Source organism: Typopeltis vanoorti, chromosome 26 (genome assembly GCF_054136105.1).
Source record: "Typopeltis vanoorti isolate ZY-2024b chromosome 26, IOZ_Tvanoo_1.0, whole genome shotgun sequence".
Lineage (NCBI taxonomy): Eukaryota > Metazoa > Arthropoda > Arachnida > Uropygi > Thelyphonidae > Typopeltis > Typopeltis vanoorti.
This window is the reverse complement of record NC_143574.1, coordinates 24,609,792-24,631,029: the sequence shown is the minus strand read 5'-3', so window position 1 is coordinate 24,631,029 and position 21,238 is coordinate 24,609,792. Positions and strand designations below refer to the sequence as shown.

The window sequence follows — 21,238 nt, the reverse complement described above, 5'->3', positions numbered from 1 at the left end:
TTTGGAGTATGTTTTAAAACTGCTGCTGCTGATTCCAAAAACAATCTCTCTGACTTCTGTGTAGCACTTTTGTATTCTTCCATTTGATCTTGTGTCCTGACTTGCTATAATGATAGTTTTATACAATATTTTATGTTCTCCAAGGCAGATGACAACAGTCCTTCCTGTCTGTCTGCTGTAAGCCAGGACACAAGGCAAATCCCCTCCACTGCCTATCACTAGTGATAGGCAATGGAGAGGATTTCATCCAGCTCAATGGTATGGTATCCTAAAACTACAAACTCACAGAGCTATCTGTTCCAATCAGAATACTCTTACCAGTGAACTCACTCACTTGTGTCATTTTCTTATCCAATGGCTATGATCTTCATAGGATTAAAAAATAAATGCTCTCTGGAAATTCCCTCCATTACCTATGACACAAGACTATAGCAAAACTGTTACCATCCCATACATTCAAGGCACATCTGAAAAGATATAGTTCTTAATAAATTTCAGTTATTCACCGTTTTTAAACCATATATCAAATTGGCAACTCTCATCCATTCACCTAAGAACAAACTCTCTTATTTAACACATCCAGGAGTTTATGAAGTGCCATATTCTTATGACCTGGCTTACTATGGACAGACAAGAACTGTTGACATCTGACTTGATGAACATAAAAAATACATTTGGCACTACCATTATGGCAAGTTGGGTCTAGCAGACCATGCCTTGGCTACCCCTTCACACAGGATCAAATGGAATAAAACCAAAGTATTACACAGAAGTCATTATAAGTCAGAGAGTTTGTTTTTGGAATCAGCAGCAGCAGCTTTAAAACATACTCTAAACCTCAACAAGCATAGCTGTAGAAAATTACCAAAAATATGGGAGACAATCATTTTAAAATCTAATTAACACTTGTTTCTTTCTTTTCCAACAAGAGATGGCATTAATTAGGACTTTAGTTCCTTGTGTTATCCATTACAATTTTTTTGAACTAGTTCTGCTATTATACGAAACTGCTGTTGTTTCGTGTACTGTGGCAAACTGTTCTTGTGTTCCAAAGGTGATGGATATAATGCCAGTGAAATATCACCCAATAAGTTAATAAATATTAATTATTTTCTTATCTTTCTGTTGTAATCAATACCATTAAAATAAACTAACACGTACTGCCAACACATAAGCCTTTCTACTTGTATGATCATCTTCAGTCTACACTGTTCAGCAAACCTATTCTTCAACTTTCTGTCCATCCATGGTATTAATGTAATATGTACTTAACAATCTCACATATGTGATATTACCATAAAAAAACAAATAGCTAAATGATGAAATAATTATATAAGTGATTAACAAAACAAAAATTAATAACAAGAAAGGCAGTGCATGATAAGGATGATAAAGCAGAGTGGAGTGGACCCAACTATCCAATAAACAGATAAACTCCAATAAAAAAGAAATTAATTTTCTAAGAGTTAGTATAGTTGTCTACTCATGAAAATGGTGTCGCACATTTAGCAAAACAATTTTTTTAAGGAATATATGAAGACCAAATGTTTGTTAAGATTGGGCCAATAAGTAGAGGTAACAGTTATCTCTATACAGCCTTCCTTCCAAAAAAACAGCTTTTGTGGACCACTCTATTTCAATGAGTGAAAGGAATGGTGCATTTTGCCAAATATATGACTGTATTTAAAAAAACACTAAACTAGCTGTAAAAAAAAAGGAAGTTCATTACGGATCGGAGAACTGGATTAGAAATAAAACATTAATCAAAGACTGGAGTCTCCAAATATGAGAGTTCTGGGAAAGATTACAGAGTGAACAGATGGCTACTATGGCAGTATCATATAAAAAAGAAAGATATTAGGAAAAGAGCATGATACCGTTTGCATTCAGGAATGTGTTAGCAGTGCTAATCTCAGGTAGTTTGGTCAGGAAAGCTTTCTCCTCCCATCCTGATAAAAAGAAAAGAAAAAAAAAAGATGTTTTTTGCCAGGATGGGAAGAGAAAGACTCAGATTTATGTGGATTGACACAGAAGTGGCTTAGGAAACCAAAATATCAGAGTTTCCATCATATGTGTCATCATGCCTTCAGCTTTGCCTCCTGATATGCTTTCCTCAGTTTTGTTCTCGTGGATCTTTATTTTCCCCTTTCACTTTTCGCAAGCTCTGAAGTATGCTAGATGATCTCTCTCACAATTAGTGCATTTGGGTGTTTTGCAATCTTTATTTTCATGGACTTTACTGTTGCGCGGAGCACAGGTTTCAAATCTTTGCTGGTCTGAACATGACCATACTTCTGGCATTTTGAAACAGTGCAAATTGTTCAGGATATAAGAGGCAGTCAAGATGCCCTACTACTAAAGCAGAGGCCAAAGCAGTGCTAGACCTACAGGATTCCCCCCACCACCACACACTTTCCGGATGCCCACATGTCACACCATACAGCAAATAAGTTGGCAGGGCATTGGATCACAGTGATTGTAGTGTGGAAAATAACAATAAGAGACTCGGGAGAAGAAGAGCAAAGAATAATGAAAGAAAGAATAAATAAAGATAAAAAATGAAAAGGACCAGTACCATCACTGGGAAGTCTCCTGCACCATAAACAGGTGCCCCACATGGAGGGATATATATTTTGGTGATTAGAATCTATTCATCGATATGAATATATTCTAATCATTCATCTGATCTGCTGTAAATCCACAAGAACATGTACTTGATAAATAGCAACATGAGATAGAGGAGAACTTTTTCTTGGCAGAATCTAGGAAGGAAACCAATTTCTGAAATGCAAAAATTTAGAATTTATTCATCAGTATGAATAGATTCTAATCTATCATCTGACTCACTGTATGGCCACAAGAACATGGGCTTAATAAATAGCGATATGAGACAGAGGAGAACTTATTCTTGGCAGAATCTAGGAAGGAACCAATTTCTGAAATGCACATCAGCTATTTTGATACAGGTAGGAATTAGTAGTCTGATATACTAGTGGGTAATACAAGCTCTGTAACTAACCATAGCTTTTTTGCATAAAGCTATTGCTATAACCATTAGACAGACATGTAGTTTACATCAACAGCATCAATGTTAGATATCTGACACCATAATGACATTTGTCATACTGCCCAGTATCATGTTCTAGAGTAGGGTTTCCTAAATGGTGTTCCGTGGAACACAGATGTTCCGAGGAAGGTGAATAAGCGTTCTGCGAGAAGTTCTCCTGGAATTTGTCATTTTAGTTTTCTAAGCATTTTTCATGAATAAATATTTTATAGTGGAAATATTCTGAGGAGAATAATATTTGTGAATATGTCGAAAAGCTTAGACCTAGAATGCCTAATAACATCTGTGAAGCAAATGTTAGTGACCAAGCCATGTATTTTTAAACGTGGAAGTATTCATGAATTATCATTAATTTTCACACATCGAAACCTTTCAACATTTGGGAAAGGGAATAACGCTGTTTATGACTGGTCATAAAAATTGCCTGCAAGCGGGATTATAACAATGGGCAGTGTATCCTCTGTTCTCAAAACTGAAGGAAATGATCTGTGCAGCAAATGTCAGTGACCAAGCAGCATATTTTTAAATATGGAAATATTCATGAATTATCATTAATTTTCACACATCAAAATCTTTCAATAATCGGGAAAGAGAATATTGCTGTTTATGACCGATCATAAAAATTGCCTTCTAGCTGATTACAACAATGGACAGCGTATCTTCTGTACTCAAAACTGAAAGAAATAACATCTGAGTTGCAAATGTTAGTGACAATCAGCAAGGAAGTATAAAGAAAATTTTCCACCAAAATTGAAGATGAAGGTAGTCTGTATCCGGTTCTCAAATCTAGTAATACTGAATACTTTCTTCGCAAGTTCATATTGTAGGGTGAAAGTTTCGAAACTGTAGTGCTGTGATTTTTTAAAAGTAATAGGCCTGAAGATTTAAAATTTTAATACGAATATGAGACAAGGGACTTTATTTAATTTTGGTATTAAAAAATCTCTTATTGAAGGTGTTTGTGATGCTCACTATCTGTTGCATCACAAACACCATAATGACATTTGTCATACTGCCATGTTGTTGCACCAGCCTACTAGCGCACAGGAGAAAGAGTCTGCATTCACTCGTAAGTACTTATAATAATATTATACATTTTTGATGATCAGAATGGGATAGGTCAATGAAAATCAGTACAAATTAATTTAATGATAACCGTGTGGAAAGGCTTATGTGTTCATCACACATAATTGTCAACGAACTCAAACCCTTTCACGTTAAAACACCCAGGATATATGATGCTCCAAAAATTCACAAAGAAGGTACACCTTTACGCCCTATTGTAGATAGTATAAACAGTCCGACATATAAATTAGTTTAGCTAAACATTTAGCCAAACCACTTGCACAAACAATTCTCCCTCTTTTGTTAAAAATTTTACCCATCTAAAAAGTATTTTAGAAAACCACACCTTAAATAGTTCACACCTAATGGTGAGTTTGATATCACCTCATTATTCACTAATGTACCATTCACTGAAACACTTAACTTACTAAATTCACAATTTCCCCATGATATATTTCAGATATTTAAATTCACAGTACAGGTAGGTTATTTTACATGGAAAGGGAAAATATACAAACAATTAGATGGGACAGCTATGGGATTCCCCCTTTCTTCCCCCCCCCCCCTAGCCAACTTCTACATAGAACATCTGGAAAAGTTAGCTATCAACACAGCCTCTCTCAAACCTAGTCTCTGGCAACACTATGTTGATGATGTGCTTGCTATTTGGCCACATGGCCCAGACACGCTGAATACATTTTTAGTGCATCTAAATAGCTAGCACCCTAAAATCCAATGACTGCCTGCCCTTACCTGGACACACTGATCACACATCTTCCAGAAGGTTCCTTATCATTCTCAGTTTATAGAAAACACACACATACAGGGAGATATTTACACAAACAATCACACCATCACCCTTCTCAACAATATGGCATCTTAAAAACACTAACCTACAGAGCTAGAGCAATTCGTTCCAATGACGTTTTTCTCATTGCTGAACTTTTTCACCTGCGTCACATCTTCCTGACCAATGGCTAACCCCCATAAGATAGATAAAATACTAAATGCTACCCAAAAATCCCCCCCCTCACACTATCTACCACAGAAGACTACAACAAAACTATCACCCCATACATTAAAGGCACATCTGAAAAGATATCTAGGGTGCTTAACAAACACCAACTATGCACTGTATTTAAACCTTTTGTGAAATTGGCAACTCTCATCTGTTCACCTAAGGACAGATTCACTCCTTTATCACATCCAAGAGTCTATGAAGTGCCCTGTTCATGTCATCGAGATTACTATGGACAGACAGGAAGAACTGTGGACATCTGCTTCAGTGAACACAAAAAATATATCCGGCACTTTTGCTATGGCACAGGGGGGAGGAAACCCCTCGCCCGCGAGTCTATTTCAATTTTCCCCTTTGCTGATGTACACATATTACATCAGCACACTACATACACTATATATAAGAGTTAAAATTTTCCAGTAACCCCCGGAAGTTTTTAAATTATCAATTTTCGCCCTTGATACTAAAAAGGTTCCCCACCCCTGCTATGGCAAGTTGGGTCTGGCAGACCATGCTTTGGATACCCCTGCACACAGGATCAATTGGGAAAAAACAAAAGTACCGCACAGAAGCTTCTACAAGTAAGAGAGGTTGTTCCTGGAATCAAGAAGCCTTAAAACATACTCCAAACCTCAACAAGTATGGCTGTATAAATCTACCAAAGAAATAATGAAATTATTTATTCGGTAGATTTATAGGATTATAGGATGACTATCTCTCAAAGATTTGGGAGATAGTCATCATAAGACCAAATAATTTTTTTTTTTTTTTTTTCAAAACTTTGAACTACTATTTTTCAAAACTTTCAAAGACTGCTAACTGGACTAGTATTTTTCAAAACTTCGGACTACTGTTTTTTTTTTTTTTTTTAACTTAAATGGCGCCTAATTAGGACTCTAGTCTTGTGTTGCATGCTGCAATTATTTATACTAATCCTACTGTTAAATTGGATTGTGGTTGTCTCGCTGTTGTAACAAACTTTGTTCGTGTGCTCTGAAGATGATGGATATAATACCAGCGAAATAATAGTTTTTAAGTTAAAAATTGTTATTTTCTTCAAAATATATATTTTGGTGATTACACCACATTTTTTATTATTCAGTTATACAAAATACTGAAATAATAGTTCCCGACAAGCTTCATAAATCGTAGGATTTACATCTTCAGGGGGTAAATAGTATAACTTAAAGTTTAAACAAGAGAATTAATAAATACAAATCATAATCGTCTGCCTATTCTTAAACTCAAATAAGAGAATGCAAATATAAAACGTTATTGACGATGTCATACATAGAAAACAACAGTTATATAAGAAAATTTAAAGAAGCTGCTAATATGCTAAAAAACCCAACCCAATGCAATAAAAATCAAGGTTTAATTCTCATTTCAAGTGTGGTCAGCTCTAATAATAAATCTAACACAATCTGGGCTCAGATTGTATGAATGAGAACAAGAACACGTGACATCATCAAGTATTGTTCAACGTCAATAACGTTTTATATCTGCATTCTGTTATTTGAGTTTATGAATAGCCAGACGGTTATGATTTGTATTTATTAATTCTCTTGTTTAAACTTTAAGTTATACTATTTACCCCCTGAAGATGTAAATCCTACGATTTACGAAACTTGGTAATAAATTGTCGGGAACTATTATTTCAGTATTTTGTATAACTGAATAATAAAAAATGTGGTGTAATCACCAAAATATATATTTTGAACCAATTAGCCACAGAAGTCTATGCCTGCAGTTATTTTCTTATCAATACCGTTAAAATCCAATTCAAATTATTATTATTATTTCGGGCGACTCCAGAAGTCCTTAGAGTCATCGAAGAAGGCCCTAAACATCATGTCCACACAACTATGCGATTACATTCTCACAGTATCTATCATACCTTGCCTTGAACTCGTTCACCGTCATAGCAACCACAACAGACTCTGGCAGCTTATTCCACTCGTTTACCACTCTGAAAGTAAAGAACCCAGCTCTAACACCCCTGCTAACCACACTCTTGCCCAGCTTCCATAGGTGTCCCCTAGTTCTCCCACCACCAGTCGTGATCTCAAAAATATCCTCTGAATTAATCCTATAGAATCCCTTTAGCAATTTGAATGTCTCAATCATATCTCCCCTTTTCTGCCTATCAACTAGTTTCTGCAACCCACAAATCTTCAACCTGTTCTCATATGGTTCATTCCATAGACCTGTTATCATCTTAGTCACACGCCACTGGATCCTCTCCACCTCCTCCCCATCAAGAAGGAACCGAGGTGACCAAACCTGGGCACAGTAGTCAAGATGAGGTCTTATCAAGGCTCGGTACAGAGGTACAATAACTTGCTTGTCTCTGCTCGTCAAGGTATTTTTCAACAACCAAGCGAGTTGATGAGCTGATTTAGCTACTTTTGCAATGTGCCCCCTAAACTTCATCTCCCTATCCACCAACACTCCCAAGTCCCTGGCCTCAACAATCTCTTGGAGTACAGTTCCACCAATGTGGTATACTGCTGCTAATCTTTTCACCCCAAAATGCATAACCTTACATTTTGTCACATTAAATTGACATCCATTCTCCTTAGCCCAGAACTCCAATCTATCTAAGTCATCCTGCAAGATTTACAACTTCTGCATTCACTATTGCCCTACCCAACTTTGCATCATCAGCGAACAAATGAATTGTTCCACTTAGTTCCTTCCCTATATCGTTAATGAACAGATTAAACAGCAGTGGTCCAAGAACAGAACCCTGCGGCACACCACTAGTCACAGGCCGTCTTTTGGACTCTACTCCTGAATAAACTACTCTTTGATATCTCTCCATCAACCAACCACCAATCCATCTCACCAACCCTATATCCATTCCCATATGTTGTAGTTTACGGATTAGTATTCCATGTGGTATCCTGTCAAATGCCTTTGCCAGGTCCAGCAGTATCACTGTAAATAAACCCATTTCCCTTATCCAGTTCAGCCGTCACCTTGTTATAAAACTTGAGCAAGTTACTGAAGCATGATCTACCCTTCACAAAGCCATGCTGTCCCCTGTACAGTATCTCATTTTCATCAATCCATTCCTGTATTTTTCCCTTGACTACTTTCTCCAAGACATTGACAACGACTCCTGATATGCTGATTGGTCAGTAATTTGCAACCGTAGTCTTGGATCCTCCTTTGTGCAGTGAAACTATTTTCCCTTCTTTCCACACCTTTGGGACTAAACCAGACCTGAGACTCAAATTAAGTAACATGGTCAAGGGCACTGATAATACCTTAGCCGCTTCCCGCAAGACCCGTGCCGGTATACCATCCAATCCCACAGATGTGTTCACATTAAGGTTCTGTGATAGACCAGTCACCTCCACTTCATTCATCACTATTCTTCCCGTATAAACTAATGGTTCCTTCATTTTTTCAATGTCACCACCTGGATGATATGCTTTTGCAAAGTGGGCACTCAGTAACTCCACTATATCGACTGATTCAGTGTCATCCTTACCGTTGTCATTCCTTAAAATCATTTTGCCGTGTACAGTTTTTTTCTTGCTTGCAGCATATTGAAAGAACTGTTTGGGATTCTCTTTTGCTTGCATAGCTAGTTTCCTTTCATAATCCGCTTTTGCTTTTTTTACCACACTCGTTACCTTTCTGGCCTGGACTTTATACAGTTCATGTGCCTGCAAGTCACCCCTTTCTTTAAATTCCCTCCACAGTTGTTTCTTTTTTTGCAGCTTAATGGTGTTATTCATCCATTTAACCCCTACTTGTTTTACTATTCAGACCCTAGGTATACAATCAGCCATAACCTCTTGCAAATGCTCCTTGACCACTTCCCATGCTCTATCGACATCCAGCCCTTGCAGTTTTACATGCATGGCACTGAACCAAGCAAGCTCCTGAGCTTGTCATACTTGCCAGCATGGTAATTCCACATATACCCTGTCTTAATCGAAAATTCCACACCTTTATTGTAGCGTATTGAATAGCTTCTCTCTTGGCAACTTGTCATATGCCTTTTCCAGATCGACAAAACTTAAATACAGATCTTTGTTATATGCCCATGTGTTTTCAACTATTTGTCATAAAGTGAAGATGATCCTGACAACCTCTATTTCGCCTGAATCCAGCTTCTTCTTCCCCAAGCTTTTCTTCCACAATTCTTCTCACCGTTTCTCAAATATACTTGCATAAATCTTGCCAGGAACACTCAGTATTGAAATACCTCTGTAATTCTCACATTCAATTTTATTTCCCTTTATATATATATATATGGGTAGTATGAGAGCTCTACTCCAATCATTGGGAATTCGTTTGGAATTCGAATTGGGAACTAGGCAGTGAACCCACTGTAAGACTTTTATACCACCATACTTCAGCATTTCTGATCGAATATCATCTACTCCTGCTGCCTTTCCACATTTCAAGCCTTTGATGGCTTTTTCTACTTCAAGTATTTATATGTATTCCAGACTGTATGCCTGTTGAGTGTTTTTTACCACTGTGCTATCACTGCTTGTTTCATTTAGCAATTTTTCAAAGTAATTACACTATACTTCAAGGATATCTTTTTCTCCCGTTTTCATGTCACCTTTATCATCTCTAACTCCTGTTACAGAACTCTTTCCTCCATTCCTAAGCTTCTTCAACAACTTCCAGAATATCTTGCCACCTTCTTGATATTTATTTTCTATATTCTTGCCAAAGTCTTCCCATGACTTTTGTTTAGCTAGTTTTACATAGTGTTTACCTTTCTTACATTTATCTATGTATTCTCTAAGAGCACAAGCTGAATTATTCACCAAGATCTTTTGATATGCTTGTTCTTCTTTTCCTTCACTGCCTCTAACTTCCTGTGTCCACCATGGAGTTCTGATTTTTCTATCCTTGCAGACAACCTCACCACATGCCTCTCTGGCTGAATCAATCAGGGATTGTTTCAAGTCTATCCACTGAATCTCCAAGGTTTGGTTCCTGTTCTCAAACTCTTTCGTTTTTTCTTAAGTAATCTTTGTGTATTTTAGTCTAGTTCACATCTGAGAGCTGCTCAACTTTTATTCGCTTCAAGACTTTCTTACATGTTATTCTTTTCAATATGAAATTCAATTTTATCCTGCTCAAGACTTAATAGTGATCACTTCCAATTTCAAATCCTGTGTACATTGTGGTGTCCTGCACCATGAAGAAAACATCACTATCAACAATAACAGAGTCAATGAGACTTTTCTTATTCTTTGTCTCTTCTCTCCATGTAAATTTGTGCACATTTTTTTGTTGGAACATGGTGTTAATAATAACCAGTCCATGTTCTGAGCAGAAATCCAACAGGTATTTGCCATTATTATTAGCTTTGCTCTTTTCTCCAAATTTTCCCAAAATATTTTTGTATGTCTCACAATCATTTCCTACTCTGCTATTTAGATCCCCAACAAGGACCAATTTTTCCTTTTTCATTGTGTCAGTTGCTTTCTCTAAAGCATCAAAAAATTCCATCACTTCTACCTTAATAGAACCTTCTGTGGGACCATAGGCACAAATAAGTCTCATGTTCAGTTCCCCATTCTCCCCATATTTGCCCACATCATTCTACTTGAGACTGCCTGCCATTCAAGAAGATTAGCCTCGCATTTAGTGTTGAATACTATGGCTACTCCTTCTTTTCCTTGATTGTCATTGCCTGAATATAACATTTTGTATTTATTGCTCAGAAAAATCTCACCAGTTTTTGTCTTTTTTGTTTCAGTCACCCCTATTATGTCGCTCTGGTACTTATCTAATTCCTCGGCTAGCTCCATTTGTTTGCCATTCAGGCTTCTTATGTTGAAAGTACTGATCTTGAACTCTGGTGATGTTAAGTTGGGGTGTGTTTTCAGATTTGTTCCAGTAGCTGACTTTTGGCTGTTCGCTCTAGTTCCCTGGTGAAAACAACAAGGGGACCTTATTTAACCAGGCAATGCCCCAGCCGGCATGAAATTTTGTCATGATGTACCATCATTTTCTATATTGGTTTAAGCAAATAAGAATAGAATTTGGTCGGCTAAATCCCAAATTGCTAGCCCATCCACGTTCATTCAGTATCCAGGTAGATACCCAAAAGGGTGCACCACGACAAGGTGAGGACTGCATATTAGATCAGAAGCCCTAGGCGGTTCTCCGCATTCCTTTAAAGGCTATGTGGAGGTCTCCTCTCAGTTATATAGCTTTGACCCTTAAGCACCCCTTTATAATAAACTGATTTAGTTAATTTAGTTATATTAATTTTTTTATAATTTAAAAATAATTACAATAAATTGATTTAGTTAATTATTTTTAAATTATAAAAAAAATTAATTACAATTATGGAAGACATAAATGGTGAGAATTTGTTTATATAACTTCTCAAAATTGAAGTTATATAAACAAATTCTCACCATTTATGTCTTCCATAATTGTAATTAATTTTTTTATAATTTAAAATTAACTAACTAAATCAATTTATTGTAATTATTTTTAGGTTAGGTTTAAGGTTTAGTTTAATTAAGGTTTTAGGCAATCATTTTTGGTCAGATTCAGGTTGTGAATGTGCTTCATAGCTTTTGATGTAGAGTCTTTTTAGAAGAAAGTTACTTTTGTGTAACACTTTGGTTTTGTTCCACTGAATTCTGTGTTTTGTAGATAAAGCATAATTTGCTAAACTGGATTTGTTGGGGTTTGTAAGAGAAATGTATTCCTGATGTTCTTCCACGTGAATTTGCGTAGATCAATCAGTTTGTCCACAATAATATAAGCCACAAGAGCAAGGGATTCTATAAACTCCAGTATAAGATAGAGGAGAATTGTTTTTGGTGAAATAAGGAATGTATTAAGTTTGTGAACTGAATGGAAAATAACTTGTACATTAATCAGTCGAAGTAATCTTGCTATTTTTTCAAAAAGTCCCTTAACATATGGAATACAAATTTTGGTAATTTCTTCTTGAGGAGGGTTAGGACAACAGCCATAATTATTGATTATTTTTTCTGATAATTTTTGTATTATAACCATTTGCACTAAAGATAGTTCTGATAGTTTCATCACCAGTAGTGGCACATCATAAAAAATGAATGAGCTGTTTTGTGATAGGTCTCTAAATGATCAAGAAATTTCTGGCCTTGTTTCTTTCATTTCCCTGGTAAGTATTCATGGTATTTATTTTAAACAAATTTTCTGGAATGCTAGCCTCTCTCATCATCTAATTACTATACTGATAACACCCAAGTTTTAAAAGATATAGGTCAGTCACAGAGTGGTCTACATGAATTCAGTCATCCAGTTTTCTCTTATTTTTATGATAGATTAGGCAAACAATCAGGCTGTAGAGCATCTAACAATTTGCTAGATCTAGGTGGTCTTCTGAAGTATATTCTTCCATTTTTACACTATGAACTCATATAACTCATACAACATGCTAGGTATAATTTCTGCACAACTTCCATAGCTGTTTCTTCTTCTGATCTGACAAGGCACTCAAAGACAATCCATTGTCATATGCCATTTTTAAAATCCTAAAACAAAAACAACAAGTAATGTGTTTTATAAAAAAAATTTCCAATGAATCAAGAACGTCACGCAAATTCTACAGAGTACATACCACATGCTAGGTATAATTGCAAAGTAAAGAAATTATTTTAAAATTATGCATTACTGTTTGATAATAGCTTTATCATGAACTTGAAATTGATAAAGAAAAATATCAAAGAAATTTGGATATTTTTCAGAAAGTGAAGAGCTATACCATTTGATTTAGAAATGCGAGTAATTATCACATCTACTATTTATATGTATAGATCGTGTATTTACAAATTGCTAAATCACCTAACTCAAAGAAGCCGAAATGTTATTCTGCAGGCATTTACTACAACTAGTTTATCATAAAATGATGTATAATTAGAAAAAAATAAAAATAGAGATAATACTCACATTTATTTAATACAGAAAAATACTATTTAACAATTTGTAAGGAAAAGAATGCTGAGGCATTCTTTGAAAGCAACTGTAAAAGGAGTTAGAGATGATAAAGGTGACATGAAAACAGGAGAAAAAGATATCCTTGAAGTATGGAGTAATTACTTCGAAAAATTGCTAAATGAAAGAAGCAGCGATAGCACATTGTTAAATATGCCTGTTGAGTGTTTTTTGTGTGTTGAGTCAGGAATACACATCCATACTTGAAGTAGAAAAAGCCATCAAAGGGTTGAATTACAGAGGAATTTCCCTACTGAGTGTTCCTAGTAAGAGATATGCAAGCATACTTGAGAAATGGTCGAGAAGAATTGTGGAAGAAAAGCTTGGGGAAGAACAAGCTGGATTCAGGCCAAATAGAGGCTGCAGGATCTTCATTTTACGACAAATAGTTGAGAAAGCATGGGAATATAACAAAGAACTATATTTAAGTTTTGTCGATCTGGAAAAGGCATATGACAAGGTGCCAAGAGAGATGCTATTCAATACGCTACAGTTATATGGTGTCAATGGGGCATTATATCAAGCAATACTTAAGTCTCTATTTGAGTTTAAGTCAGCAGTTAGAATTGAAGGAAGTACAGGAAGATGGTTTAATGTTAAATCTAGTGTGAGACAAGGATGTACATTATCCCCACTGTTATTCATTATCCATATGGATCACATTATGAAGGAAAGTGGTATTAAATATGATATCAAAATTGGAGATATTAATGTCAGCTCTTTGCTTTATGCGGATGATGTTATACTTCTAAATAAATCTGTTACAAGTCTGCAAGATTCTCTGACTAAATTGAATAACTGTTGTAATAGATATGGTATGAAGGTCAGCAATAAAAAGACAAAGACAATGAAAATAGGCAGAATCATTGAAAATGTCAACTGTGTTGTGAATGGAGAACCTGTGGAACAAGTAAAACATTTCAGCTACTTAGGCACGATTTTGAGTGAAGATGGTAAATTAAATACAGAAATAGACAACAGAATCAGCAAAGCTGGTATGGTGGGAAATCAATTGAATAAATTCAAATGGAATAAGAGAGAAATTAGTCGGAACACTAAATTAGCTGTATACAAGAGACAGTGTTCAAACCAGTTTTAACTTATGGATCTCAGAGCTGGGTCAGAAGTAAAACACTTGACCAAAGATTAAAGACCGCAGATATGAGAGTCCTGAGAAAGATTAGAGGCGTGAACAGATGGCATCAATCGCAATATCATATTAAAAACGAGGATATTAGGAAAGAACTTGACATTGTCAGCATCCGGGAATGCGTTAGCAGAGCTAATCTCAGGTGGAATGGGCAAGGAAAGATTAGCAAAACAAGTGTTCTCTGCCAGGTTGGCAGGAAAAAGACCCAGAAGAAGACCAAGATATAGGTGGATTGATACAGTACAAAGTGCCTTAGCCGATAGAAATATAAGATCTGATAATGTTGGAGTCTTAACAAGTAACAGACTGATTTGGAAGAAAATTGTAGATAGGAAGTTAGTAATGATATAAATTTTTAATGTAGTACTATCATATGCTGTACACCCCTTGAGGGTACATGTCAGGAATTTGATGATGGTGAAGAATGCTTATTTGAGAAGGTTGACTGGGTGTAATTTATTATAGTACTAGCAAGGCAGAGCTTCAAAATCTGTTAGAAAAGTGTAGAGTACTATGGAATGTGTTCTTGACCTCTAACAAATGTTTTTAAGGAAAAATTTGAAATACATATCCTATTGTATGTATATATATTTTTTTTTTTGTGATTATATATTCTGTGTTGCAACAGATAGCCCATATATGATTATTTTATACAAAGAGTTACTTATAACAGATGTGATAAAAGTTTAATGATTTTTAAGGAAATAAAAATTTCCTTGTTTATATACTGTAATGTGAAACCAACTCTTTTATATCTCACAAAAGTTAAGATAATGTAAGAAGTAAGCCAATGTATAGTGGCAAAAACAATAGCACTCATTATAACAAATTCTTAGGGATCAAGGACTTGTTTTGTAGGGACAGTTTACTATAGTGAATTTTCTTTAGCAGAGCATCCTACAAGACTTTTCAACAGTTTGTTACAGTAAGAATGTTTGTTATGGTTTGCTATGGTTAAAGTTGATTATACCAAGAATAGGACTACCATCATTATTTATCATTTTCACTGTCTTTTCACTAAAATAGCTTCCACAAAAGTTTTTTCTTTCTTTCACAGTAAGACATGATTGCTGCATCCCAGTTTACTTCCTTCCTTTTCCACTGATTTTTTTTTTTTCCAATGTAGCTGATTCCCACTGTAGCAAATGTGTAGAGACCACAAGAGTGGTTTGTTTTCTACTGCATAATTTACTATGGTGAATTTTGTTATTAATCAGAGCATTGCACCTATGGAGCTTTGGTAAGGTTTTTCAGTAGCCTGTTATAGTAAGAGATCCTTTACCAATATCACTCCTTCAGATGGCAAATCAAATCCACTGCTTCCCCAAACTCTTGTAATGTTTGTGATACTGCTGCTGTGGGTGGGGTGGGGGGAATCAAAGTTTTTTATGCAAACCATGTGGTATGGTCAGAGAACACAAAAGAATTCATTTTTCCAGTGAAATCTATGGGCTCTACACTTACTGAAATCAAATCTTATAGTTTTAAAATGTTGGAGTTATGCATGATTTTATGTACATAATTTATATAGTTTTGTTTTATGCACAATTCTGTTTTGCATGGATAATGTCTGAGAAGTGTGGTTAAATAACCAAAAAGTATGCATATCCACCTATACCAACCAACAGAAAACAGTGTGATGCCTTCATTTCTTCTGTCCAAGTTACATTTGTTTATCTTCTTCCTATCCAGTTCTAGTCCGTGGCCTGTTCCGGACTCAATCCATCTTCTTCTTGGTTGTCCCCTATTCCTTGGTCCTCTAGGCTTATATTATTATTATTACTTAACACCTCCAGGGAATACAAAGACTCATCGAGGGAGGGCACCTACTCTACAACTCTCCGTCTCCACCAACCACAACTACCTTCATCATTTACACTAATGCCACCTACTGCCGACCACTATCACTTTTACAGACAATCACAAACATCCATGCCCACACAGGGATTCGAACCCACAGCCTTTTGGCTGGGGAGTGGATAAGCTAACCACTCGGCCAACCATGCCAGCAAGGATTAATTTTGCATTATGGGATATTAAGGCAATTCATGAGAATTCATTGGCGTCTCTATACAAGTGATCTAGTCGCGAAAATACTTCATGCACAAACTTTGCTTATTATTATTATCATTACTTGACACCTCCAAGGAGTCCAAAGATTCATCGAGGAAGGGCACCTACTCTACAACTCCCCGTCTCCACCACCCATATCTCAACGCCACTCAATCCACCAACTACAGCGAACTGCAAATTAAAAACCTAAAGAAAAATAATAATATCATAATTCTTCCTGCAGACAAAGAGAATGCTACTGTCATCTTAGACAAAATTATGATTGTTATGATATTGAATTACTAGAAACTGACATTTACTCTGAACTAAATAGTCACCCTACAAGAGAATTGCACAATAGAACCAACAATTTGCTGAAATCCACCTCAGAGTTACCAAGAAACATCCGTCTTTCCCTCATATTGATTCATCCTCTAATCCCACGTTTATATGGACTCCCAAAGATCCATAAAGTGAACGCTTCCTGTTAGACCAATTGTTGAAGGTATCAACTCTCCTACTTACAACTTATCCAAATACCTCGCATCTTTTTTGAAAAACCTATCTGGTAATTCCTTCTCTTATATAAAAAATTCAGCTGATTTTGTATCTAAAATCAAAGATTTCAGACTCAACAAATCAGATTTAATGGCAAGTTTTGATATAGTTTCTCTCTTCACAAATGTACCTACTCAAAAAGTCCTCCATCTCCTCAAAAGCAAACTATCCAAGAAATTTTTTTCCTTACTCTCTCACTGTGTTAATTCAGGATACTTCAAATCCGAAAATAAGATTTACAAATAGAACTCAGGATTGGCTATGGGTAGTCCGCTCTATCCGGTTCTTGCTAATATTTTTCTTAAGGACTTCGAAGAAAAGGCTATTAATTCCTCATCGCTAAAACCCAAAATCTGGTACTGTTATATAGATGATATATTTCTCATTTGGGAACACAGTTTAAAACAACCTCAATATTTTTCTAGAATATCTTAACAACTTCCATGATTCCATGAACTGGAATCCAACAACTGTCTTGCCTTTTTGGACTTAAAACTTAAAAGATGTATTGAAAACATCAAGATCTCTATTTTTAGAAAGCTCACTCACACAGAGATACCTTCATGCTTCTTCCCATCACTAACCTCCGCAAAAATTTGGTATTATTTCAACCTTGGCACATCGATCCAGATCTTTATTAACAGAAGAAACAGAGAATAAAAAATGAACTTAATTTACTAAAAAGGACTTTTGTCAACAATGGTTTCTCTCTTAAGAAGATTGAAAAATTTATCTCTCACCGTCGTTTACCTACAAGTGAAAATTCTTCTTCCCCAAGAGCATTTATATCTTTACCATACATTAGCTCTCTCTCTCTCCAAAACTGGCAAAAATTCTTAAGTTCAACATTAAAACTTTTTTCACTACGTTTCCCAAACTTCGCTCCACTCTGGGTAGACCTAAAGTAAAACATCTCCCTCTTGAGTATCCAGGAGTCTACAAGATCATTTGTGAATGTGGCAAACAATATTATGGTCAGACAGCTAAATCTATCCTTTTACGTATTGAGGAACACAAGAGAGACATTTCCTACAATAGGACCAGAGCCAGCGCTCTCTCAAGCCATGTTCTTTTCTCTATTAACTCAGATGAAGGCCACCAACACCTCATAGACTGGCCTCAAACATCTAATTTACATACATGTTATAATGAAATCGAGAGAAAGATACTCAAATCTAGAGAAATTTCCCTCGATTCATCCCATATGAACAATAGCCTTAGCTACAACCTCTCTGACACTCACATTGCCACTGTCCAGTATTGGCGCTCTCGTGATAGCTCACGCATGTATTCAATTAGAACTCCAGCACATATTCCTGTTTAAACCGCACTACAGTCTTTTTCATTAGTTCTGTTGATGTATTTTTATACCGTCTCTGTTATTTTTATATAATTCTTTGTTTTTGATACCTGAAGAAGTTGATTTTTCAACGAAACTAGTAGTATCTCAGTATTCAAGTTTATTCTTTTTTATTCTTGGTGTTATAGTCATTCAAACTTCATTATTTTTCATATCATTATCAACTGAGTAAAAATTGAATGCCAATATATATATATATATATATATATATATACACACACACACACACACACACACACACACACAGTATATGTATATTTCTCAATCATATCCATTCTCCGAGCTGAGTTATTTCCAGTAGGATCTGTCCTTTTTGAATTGTCATGAGTCATTTTAGTGAGTTTCAATTTGACTGAGGGGGTTACTGGCCGATATTTATTAAACACATGTTGCTTATATCTTCTCTATTAATAAAACTTTTTTATTTCAATTTTGTATTTTAATATATTCAAATTATCAATATTCTTTTTCCTTCTTAATAGTAACAATACATAAAGAAATACTTTTCTTGCATAATTTTTTTCACTACCATAATTATAAATTAATACTGAATAGTCAATAAATAAATATAGATAAATATAAATAACATATAAAATTTATAAATATATATGTGTGTGTGTTTTCAGATGGAGCAACATTTTCTGAAAGTGATATTTTTTGCTCTGACTAGGAAATATCTTCAGAGGAACAAGTAAATTGTTCTGATCTGAAGGGGAAAAAAAATTCCTGATAACAAAACAATTTCTGTCTGAGATTATTAATCTGTGCGATTAGGATAAAAAAAAAAAAAGTTCCTTTTGAATTGTTCTGAGAGGAACATTTCTTTTTGGTTCAAAACCATTTCAACTTTTATTCTGCCTCTCTCTGACTGCCTTACAATCTTCATGGGACTGAGATGACCAAATGAAAATAACTTCATTATCTTTTATCCATAGAACTAGTTTGGTCAGATCAGCCTGCAAGGATTTTGTATCAGATATATCTCTTATCACTCTTCCTTAACTTTGCATCATCAGCAAAGTGTTGTCTACTACTATCCAAACTAACCAAAATATCATTAATACAGATGACTCATAGGCCCACAGGAATAGTTTGTTTTTGGACAATATTTACCATAGTGAAATTCATTTAGCATAACACTATAGTTACACATCTTTGATTGGGGCTTTATGGCAGCCAGTCATAGTGAGAGTAAACTACACACACACACACACACATTATGATAAACAACAATCACAAGAGCATGACACCTCTGAAGTACCCAACTGGTTATCTTCATCTTTTTGACTTAGTATCTTCATACATCTCTTTCTGATACCTGTCAGTCAGCCACTACCTTCTTTTGTGTCACAAGTTTATTTTGCATAATTCATCCCTTTGAGTTTGAATAACAACATTAATATATCTTTCTCTAGATGTGATTCCTAACTAGCCTCTCCAATTCCTTGATTGACTTAACTATGGGTACAGATCGGCATCTTTAATTTGCCATAGTAATACCAACCCCCATTCTTGTATAGTTGATCCACACTACAGCTAAACTCGTAAAGACTACAACAGTAGTTTGTTTTAGTACATGGTTCAGTAAAGTGAATTTTGTACCTATGGAGCTTTGGTCACAGCACTTCATTAGTTTGTTATAGTGAGAGTTGATTGTATAATGGAATTATATTGTTCTCCTTCCACTCATTAGGAAACAACTGGGACAGAGGCCTTGATAGCTCTCTCTCTCTCTCTCTCGCATACTCCTTTAGCACCTGTATTTATATCCAATCCACCTTGATTGGTATATTCCAATCAAGTGCTTGAAATAACTTTAATACCTCCAAATAGTACCAGAATACAAATGGGTCTACCTAGGATTGAACCATAAACAGAAAAATGAAGTAATTATAGTTATAAACCACCTACAAAAATTATAAGATAAAAATTATAAAAAATACAAAAAAGAAAAAAAAAAAGCTACAAAAAATCATCTATGTATCCACTCCACCAATATTCACGGCATAAGCACAAATATAAATGCTGTACATCTATACCCAACCTATTTCTTACTGAATCTTAAATATCAACCTCAACGATGACTGAACATCTTGACTGTCAAAACTATAATCATTACTTCCATCATATCACTTCTATATTCATGCGATGTGATATCCCATGTGAAAGAATGCCAAATTTAGAATCGCCTGTTTTTGGTCTCCTCTAGCTTGTGATTTCTTACATTCCCTTACTTTATCTGCTGTCTTTATCATTACACCTATGCAAATTCTGAAAATCATTCTGACATGTGACCACTCTGGAAGAAACAAAGATATGTGGGAGGGGTAGATTTCTCTTAATAAGTTCTTGGACTCTGGGTGATATCCATACAAGAAGAAAAAAAAAATTTAATTAATATAAATAAGTACTATAAATTTATTAATACAAATTTATATTTAAGCCATTAAATATTCTTAGTAAAAAAATTATTAGTATAAAGTCTTCTTCAATAATGATACCTTCAAATCAGCAGCAATCCTATCCCAATTTTGATAACGATATTTTCCTGCAACAATATTCAAATTTGCTTCTTCTTGCTTGGTCCACTTAGATTTATTAATTGAAGGATGAAGAAAATTATTCCACATGAGTTCGCATTCCTCTGGTGTCCTCTGATTTTCCATCTACCATAAATAACAAATAATATCAAAATCCAAATTACACACACACACACTCTCTCTCTCTCTCTCTTTCTCTCTCTCTCTCTCTCTCTATATATATATATATATAGAGAGAGAGAGAGAGACTTCCACCAAGACATCAAATTAATCATGGAGATTAAAGAAAATGGATCTCTACCTTTTCTGGACGCAAAACTTACTAAGACATCTGACTCCATAAAAATCTCCATCTTTAGAAAACCTTCGCACACAGACAGATACCTGCATGCATCCTCACATCGCTACCTGACACAGGGTATCATCTCAACTCTAGCACATCATGCCA

General features: G+C 35.3%; 1 protein-coding gene across 3 annotated transcripts in view; it reads right to left on the bottom strand.

Annotated features, from left to right (window-relative positions):
* Positions 1-21,238, bottom strand: part of Pbp95 (proximal sequence element A Pbp95) — a 353,207-nt gene that overhangs the window by 178,472 nt on the left and 153,497 nt on the right. For all 3 annotated transcript variants that reach the window (XM_090414954.1, XM_090414955.1, XM_090414956.1), the window contains exon 9: positions 20,752-20,916. In XM_090414954.1, the coding sequence (XP_090271080.1) occupies positions 20,752-20,916 (165 nt within the window). The remainder of the gene's footprint in view (positions 1-20,751; positions 20,917-21,238) is intronic.